This window comes from Euphorbia lathyris, chromosome 5, assembly GCF_963576675.1.
Source record: "Euphorbia lathyris chromosome 5, ddEupLath1.1, whole genome shotgun sequence".
Classification (NCBI taxonomy): Eukaryota; Viridiplantae; Streptophyta; class Magnoliopsida; order Malpighiales; family Euphorbiaceae; genus Euphorbia; species Euphorbia lathyris.
Window position 1 is genome coordinate 91,774,797 of NC_088914.1, and position 8,172 is coordinate 91,782,968.

The following is an 8,172-nucleotide window of genomic DNA, read 5'->3' on the forward strand; positions in this document are numbered from 1 at the left end:
TTTGGATCAGGAGCAATTTTACTCCTAATGTCTAAAATTGTGCAATTTTATCCATAATGTTAGAAGTCAATAGCAGTTTTACCCCTAACGTTGATAAATTGGATCAATTTAAGAAATAATTCATCAAAGTGTCTTCTCGGTCATGAATCTTGTCATCTACACTTTACACATGCGTTATTTTATCAGTAACAAATCACAAACATATGTTGGGATGTGAAAAAAATAAGAAAAGAATATTAAAAATATACTGTCTTTTGTACGAATTAGACAAAAAAAAATCAAAAAATTCACCGAATTTATAAATATTAATCTCCAATTTTATTATTAAATTATGAAAAACATTATATCCTTTTTTTTAGCACAAATTGATATGCAATTGGTGCAAAATAAAGAAAAAAAATGATTGTATTTTATAATAGTATCTGAAATTAATCCAATTTATCAACGTTAGAGGTAAAATTGCTCTTGGCTACAAATATTAGGGGTAAAATTGCACCATTTTAGACGTTAGGGGTAAAATTGCTCCTGATCCAAAACGTTACGGGTATTTTTACATCTTAACCCAATATAAAATTAACCAAAACGCTAAATTTTTTGCAGGTTAGAGTGAAATGCTAAATATTACTCTAAAATAAAATCTGCATTTTTCTTGTTTGGGTTAAATTTGATCTTTATCTGTTGTTAAAAATATTTTAGTTTTTTTTTTAAAGGGAAAATATTTTAGTTTTGAAAATAATTTTAGGGAAGAAATGTCTTTCAGCCAAATATTAATTTAGGGATTTGATACATTTATATACATTATCCTTTTTAGGAAATTGTGATGAATTTAAAATTATTACTGTGGCTTATGACATGTATTGTGTTATTTTACATATTCTGGACGAATAAAAGCCAAAGTTCTTCAGTTTATCCTCTGCGGAAAAATCTATCGCTCCGAGAAACAGAGAAAATGCCTCTCAAGGTATTGGATGCTAATTTATCAACCTTCGATAGTGTTTTTGAGAAATTCAGATCGGAGGCGCCTGATTACAAAGCAAGTTTAATTCTCTTCTTGGCTGATATAGACTCATCCACCAATCTTAGTTGGTGTCCTGGTATGTTTTATTCCTTTTTTTCTAGTTCATGCTGAATCGGAATGTTTTCGTTACTCGATTTCTGTTGATTTTATGGTATTTTGTAAATTTGTTATCTAGGTTTTGGTTTTGTGATGGAAATTATTGGTTAGAAGGGACTGAGAAAGGGGGATGGAAGTGGTTAGGGTTTGATGCTTAATTAGGCTGTTTTCCGAAAATTGAATTGGGATTTTACAATCTTTTTGGATATTTTCATTTTAGGAATTAACGAAAGAGTAATTAGCAGAGTTATGAGTATATGTCAGAGATTAATATAAAGATGTTGTTAGCCTTAACTACCAGCTTAAGCTTTCAGTTAAACCAGTGTTGTACACCCTTAAGCCCAGTGGCATTTCCGGTGTCGGAGATTAATATAAAGATGTTGTTAGCCTTAACTACGAGCTTAAGCTTTTAGTTCAATTGATTGCTTAACGGTATAGACATCACTGTCCTTAGAATCTTAAGGTTCACCATTCGAATCATACGATTCGATTTGATTCAGCTCTATTTCGAGCTCCAATACGAATCTAAATTATAAAAGAATCTTACGATTTGCGATTCGAATCATACGATTCTATTTAGCTCTATTTCGAGCTGGATCTTCATCATCGTTCATCAAAAAATTCAACAATACTAACTACTAAACTCACTCTTCTCTGGTCCGATTGTTATTTATCAAAGTTATCAACTCAAATTAGTTAAATTCCATTGTTATCAAGTTGACAACAAAGCAAAAAACAAAGTCAGAGACTCAAACTCTCCATCTCCGCTAAGTTATAAAAGAGAGTCTGACTTGTAAATTGTTTTTATTAGGATTGCATTTGCATTAGATTTGAATTTTAAATACTTGGTTGATATAATTTCTTATTTGACATTAAAATTGGATTTCTGGACTAATATTTGATAATACTTTGAGTTCAACATGGTAAATATTTTATTTTTTTGTAATATTATGAATTTGTTTGATTCATTCAAGTGTCACAAATTCACAAAATGAGAATTTCGATTCACGAGTGGGATCTCGATTTAATAACTATGATAGGCATATTCTTTTGAAATGGCCTCTGCATCCGTTCTGCTTCTTAATTTTAAGAGTTAAGTTGTAATCACTGTTATGAATGAAACATATTGGCTTCATCTTTCAAAGGTAAAAAACTATTTAGTTACTCATTGTATTGCAAAATAAAGTTGTAACTAAGGCCTCCTTTATTTTTCGGAAAATATTAAGGGAAAATTTTGTGTTGGAAAATAAAATATTTTCCGGTGTTTGACTACAACACTGAAAAACGAGAAAAAGTGGTGGGAGACTACTATTTCAAAAGAGTAAGAAGGAATGGAGTACTAGTGTTCCAAAAGCTTAGGAACGGCGCCTAAATTCCTTATTCATAAGAATACATTATCCCTTGTTTGGAACTAATTCTATTGGCTTAATACATCCTTAGTCCCCTATACTTGTCCAAAAAATTCAATTGCCCCTTATATTTTAAAAATGTTCAATTTACCCCTGAAGTTGTTTAAAGCAACCTATTAACCCCCTAAAATCCACATCGCGGAGTAAGTAGAGATTTTGGAAAAATTGAAATGTGTACCTTTTAAGCAAGTTCAGGGTCAATTGAACTTTTTTAAAGTATAGGGACAGTTGGCTTTTTTGGACAAGTACACGGAACTAAAGATATATTAAGGCAATTTTATTTCTATGCAAGAAAAAAAATGAAATTCCTTACGAGAATTCAATTCATTTCATATGTTTGGGAAGCATTTTTTGTATAAAGGGATTCAATTGCTTATGCTAATTGAGCTATGATGTTCTCTATAAACCACTCTCAATTGGATTCTCACAAAATCATGTCATATTTGGCATGATTCCAATTCTCACATCACAAGCTACCTTTTGAAAAAATAAAAAAACCAAAGGAACTTATTAAAAAGAATCAGAATTACAAACCTTTGGAATTAAAAATAGAAGGTCTAAGAGACCGTTACATAGGCCCTGACATAAAATAAGCTGTTCGGACTAGAAGATGAGCAACTTTATTCGCAGAACGAGTAACATAATTGACTAAACGAGAAAATAGAACTTTTACAGTCATCCAAAATAAGACCATAGGCTGCTGAGCGGGAAGATGATTGTTGGAGATGCTCAATAACCACAGCAACGTCTGACTCAACCAAGACATTATCAAACCCTTTGCCCTTTGACCAACTAAGAGCCTCTCGGATACGAAAAGCCTCGCCTTCCCTGGGCTGAACAGAACCTTGCAACAGAAGACAGAACTCGCCACAGAACACACCCTCACTGAAATGGAATAATTCAGTTCTTTTAAATTTTTTTGCTTCCAAACATGTTGAACAAAAAGAATTCAGGTGAATTGAATTCCACCTAAAATGGGAGTTCTAAACACTCTTAAGGTCCTTTACTCAGTTTTTTTTTTCTGTTTTATTTTTTTGTATAAATATATGAAATTGCCATTGAAAAGTTGCAAAAATAATTTGGGACGAGTAAGTAACTATTTAGTTGCTGAGGTTTGACAAAAATACACTAGTTAAACTTTGATTTGTGTAAATTTTCAAGTGTATTACACTATATTTGTACCGAAATGTAAGATTCTTAATGTATGACGGAAAATAACATGAAAGATGTTATGATGTATTATTAATTTGTTGTAAATGTGGTGAGTGAATAGTATATATTTTTTCATACCTTAGAGCCATAGTTGTTAATGGCGCGCCTCACTTAAGGCTCAAGGTCTTGAACCTTGAATGCAGAAAGTGAGGCGCTGTACAGAAGGCTCTCGCCTTGTGCGCCTCAGAGCCTGAATCAAGGCGCGCCTGAGGGTTTTCACTAGGTTTTTTTTTTTTTTTACTATTTTCTGTAAAATAAATGTTTGATTAATCTCAACCACTAGTTTAAATAACATTAATCTTAATCCTTAATCAAAATAAGAATATCAAGAGTCATAACTAAATATAGAAAGAAGAGTCTCCTCCACTCCACGCAAACATAAACTGCGGCATACACAATGAAGAACAAATAACCATGAAGTATGAATTTAGCTTGGTGTTTTTGACATTTATGATTTAGTATTATGTTTTTGCGTGGTTTTGTTTTGTTTGTGTGGTCATAAGTGTGTTTTTTTGGTTTATGCTTAACTAGTAAAAGAGTATATATACATATTTTTTTTATGCGCCTCGTGTTCCTAAGGCTTGCTCCTTGAGCCTAGGCTCCAGGACCCCTTAGCGCGCCTTGCGCCTTTAACATCTATGCTTAGAGCTAGATAATTATATACCAAAGAAGGAATTGTTTGCAATTTCATAAATGTTTTTGTTTCTGTTGATACTGCTTTATATTACATTACATTTATATACCTGGTTCTGGTATTTATATGCAGACTGTGTGAGAGCTGAACCGGTAATATACAAGAAGCTGGAAGCATCATCGGATGAGATCGTACTTCTGCGCACGTATGTCGGAGATAGACCGACATGGAGGAATCCTCAGAATCCACTTAGAATAGATTCAGTGTTCAAGCTTACTGGTGTTCCAACACTAATCTCCTGGCACAACGGTGCAATTAAAGGCCGCCTTGAGGATAATGAAGCTCACCTTGAACACAAAATCCATGCCCTTGTTTTCGCGGAATAAAAAACCTTTTCGTGAGTATTCCTATTGCATACTTATCAAGCTCTAACTTCTAATAATGCCGACTTTTTTCTGAGCTTTGACAATTTCTGAGGAGTTGAGTTATATTGGGTGTATTTTGAATTCCCAATGAGGTCAAATGTAATAACATACATCAAATTGGTTTGATGGCGTGTCGCAAATAACATAGGTCATTTGTGATGTCTTTCCTAAAGCACGTCGTAAATGGCATACGTCGCAAATGACTTTATCATTTGCATTACGCAGACAATGTGCGTCGCCAAGCATTTTCTTGACGATAATGAAGCTCACCTTGAACACAAAATCCATACCCTTGTTTTCGGGGGAATAATAAACCTTTTTGTGAAGATTCCTATTTCTTTTGCTTTCTAAATCTGCATATTGTAGCAAATGATGTCATTTGTGATGCTCTTTCTGAAAGCACGTCGTAAATGACATGTCATTTGCGACGTGCTTTATCCTAATGATTGTAACTTTCTTCATAACTTCGGGAAAAGTATAAAAAAATTGGCTCAAATGGTATGCTTCATAAAAGAGGCGATCTCGTAGTTCTTGGTCTGTAAGATACGTTGTTAGTTGCTCTATTTTATTTTCCCATTGAAGCCGAATCTAAATTTGTGCTCGAGAGATAGTTGTTAAGGGATGTATGGATTTTCAAGAAAAGAGGAGCCGTGGTGGTTCTCTCGAACCGTCCGGATCCCACAAGTGAATAGAAAGTTGGATCTCATTAGAATCACCTCATCTATCCTCTTGAAGAGAAGTTTGGTTTCAAACCCCGTCTATGTAATTGTAATACTTTAATTTGTAAATAAAGTATACTATATACCTTTATTTACGAACTTTTAAACCATACGTCTCTGTTTGCAAATTGGGCAAACTACAAATATTTGTTTTTTTTCCGTACTTTTCCCTAAGAAAACGGATCCCTTTTGGCTTTGGGCCTAGGCAGGCATACTCCTAACCTATAGGCAGGGCTTACTCTTCCTAATTTAGAGATTGAATCCAATATGGAGTGGGCCGAAACACTGGAGCCCATATGTGGTTTTGTTTTTTCATTATTTCCCAGTGTATTTATTTATATACATAATAACGGTTCCTATAAAAAATAAAATCATACTATTGAATTGAAAATTTCATTTTTATTTTTGTGATTTTTTTAATATCTTTTTTCCAGTGTATCTAGAGAATTTTTACATGATGTCTTATATGTGCCCCAATTCAATTATAACATGGGAAAATTACAAAACTGGGTCAAATAGGAGGTCCATTTACATATTTAACCTATTTACTCATCCTACTACATATCTAGACTAATTTTGTGTGACTTTCCCAAAATACCCCTAATCTTCCCACTTCCACCACTTGCGAACCGCCGCTCCCTCTATCTCCTTGGTTATGCAAAAAGTTACTTCTGCATTAATGATTTCAAGACTTTTGATCTTCCTTTCTTCCTTTAAATTGCACGAAATTTGCACCATTTAGTCAAAATCACAATGAATTTCTCTTTTTCCTCTCTTCATCTCTTGATTCTGCAACTTCCCAACCCTAGAAAACGAATCCATGGTTTTTCATTTTCCTATTCGTTGCTTGGTTTCTTTCTTCTTGTTACCATCAAAGAAATGGTTTTTCTACGTTATTTCCTTCGTTCTTCCCATGTTATCATATTGTTATTGTCGCTTTTGGGGGTGAAAGGGGCGAAAAATGTAAGTATCTGTTTTTTTTCTGCGTTTTTTCATGAATTGACTTTGCAATCGATGGTTTCGCGAAGCTTTGCGAAGAGAACGAGCCTGGAAAGTGACGATCTACTTCGTGAATCGATGATTTCGCGAAGATCTGCGAAGAGAAAGAGTCTGAAACGTACGGATCTACCTCGCGAATCGATTAGTTCGCGAAGTCTGCGAATAGATCCTCACGTTTCAGACCTCGCAGACTTCGCGAAAGCATCGATATGCGACGTAGATAGTCACGTTTCAGACCTCGCGAAAACATCGATATGCGAAGTAAAATCACCTATTTCCCTGCACATTTACATTCGCATGCTTCGCTAATCTTCATTTCGCGAAGCCAAAATCGTCTTTTTCCCTGCCTAACACGATTAATTTTTTCTGTAGATGGTTGAATACGTAACATCCCTTTCTGGAAGGCGGCGTACTGGGTTGCAGGGGAGATGATTTTCCTTCCTGTATAGGGATGAACTTCCCCAAGATTGACACATTCACTCCTAAAGTGGTTGGTTAGGAGAGGTTGTGTCAATCTTGGGGTGCACCATGGGACACGTCCATCCCATGTTGCCAATCTTCAAAGTGAACCTAACTAATCCGGTACCAATTTTAAATCGGATGAGTAATCTTGGTGTGCACCGTGGGACACGTCCATCCCAAAAGGTCTGGAAGTCCAGACCTTCTGGGATGAGAAATGGAAGTCCAGACCTTTTGGGATGGATGTGTCCCACGGTGCACACCAAGATTACTCATCCGTTTCAAGATTGGTACTGGATTAGTTAGGTTCACTTTGAAATGATTAGTTAGTAGAGTTCAATGTGGCAATCTTGTTGTAAATTTTGATAATGTTATGATTTGAATGTTGTTATTGTGGCTATCTTGTTGTAAATTTTGATAATGTTATGATTTTAATGTTAGAATCCGTTGTTGTTTGCCATTTTTTGTTATATACCACTTCACGAATTAGCTTCAAAACATTTTCCAGCATTCGCATATGCGAACTAAATTCATCAAGCAAAACAAACTTCAGCTTCACAGGCTTCGCATATGCGAACTAAATTCATTAAGTAAATCCAAATGTTAGCTTCGCATATGGTCGAATATGCGAAGTCAGACGGGATGGAGACAGACGCGCGTAAATATTGAGGGTATTTTGGGAAAGTCACACAAAATCAGTCTAGATATGTAGTAGGATGAGTAAATGGGTTAAATATGTAAATGGGCCTTCCATTTGACCCAGTTTTGTAATTTTCCCTTATAACATCGTTTCCAATGACGGAGTCAAGATTTCATAACTGGGAGAACAGTGGTTAGGGTAATTTTTGAAAGCCTAGTCCGTTAGGCTTGAACAAAAAATTTTAACCTTTAGTATAATAAAATTTCTTCGATTTATATGTTGACTATAAAATTAAGGGATAAGGTGCAAAAATATCCTAACGTTGACAGTTATGAGCAATTTTACTCCAATACCATGTAGATATTGTCCGTTTTGGTCCAAATTCAACACCTTGGATCTCATGGCTTTAAAATGCGTCTGCATGTATTGAATTTCTATCTTACTAATAAGCGTTAATCACTCTCTCTCTCCACTTCCGATGTGAGATTCAGTTCATTTTTGTCCTCATCGCCATCCCTTATGTCGCTCCTTACTCATACCTTTTGTCCTACTGACACCCAC

General features: G+C 34.8%; 1 protein-coding gene across 2 annotated transcripts; it reads left to right on the top strand.

Annotated features, from left to right (window-relative positions):
• Positions 1-861: 861 nt before the first annotated feature.
• LOC136230785 (thioredoxin-like protein Clot) lies at positions 862-7,104 on the top strand. Of its 2 annotated transcripts, XM_066019968.1 has the most exons (3): positions 862-1,094; positions 4,502-4,766; positions 6,885-7,104. In XM_066019968.1, the coding sequence occupies exons 1-2, from the start codon at positions 950-952 to the stop codon at positions 4,753-4,755; spliced, it is 399 nt and encodes a 132-aa protein (XP_065876040.1). In that variant the 5' UTR covers positions 862-949; the 3' UTR covers positions 4,756-4,766; positions 6,885-7,104. The 2 variants fall into 2 exon arrangements, with proteins under 2 accessions (XP_065876040.1, XP_065876038.1); XM_066019966.1 differs by lacking the exon at positions 6,885-7,104 and having other exon boundaries at positions 864-1,094; positions 4,502-4,957.
• Positions 7,105-8,172: the final 1,068 nt, after the last annotated feature.

What these genes read in the sequence shown, in the direction of transcription:
- LOC136230785 (XM_066019968.1), top strand. Translation starts at nt 950, where the DNA reads ATGCCTCTCAAGGTATTGGATGCTAATTTATCAACCTTCGATAGTGTT. An exon ending in CAATCTTAGTTGGTGTCCTG is followed by an intron (nt 1,095 to 4,501) that starts GTATGTTTTATT and finishes ATTTATATGCAG; the next exon opens with ACTGTGTGAGAGCTGAACCG.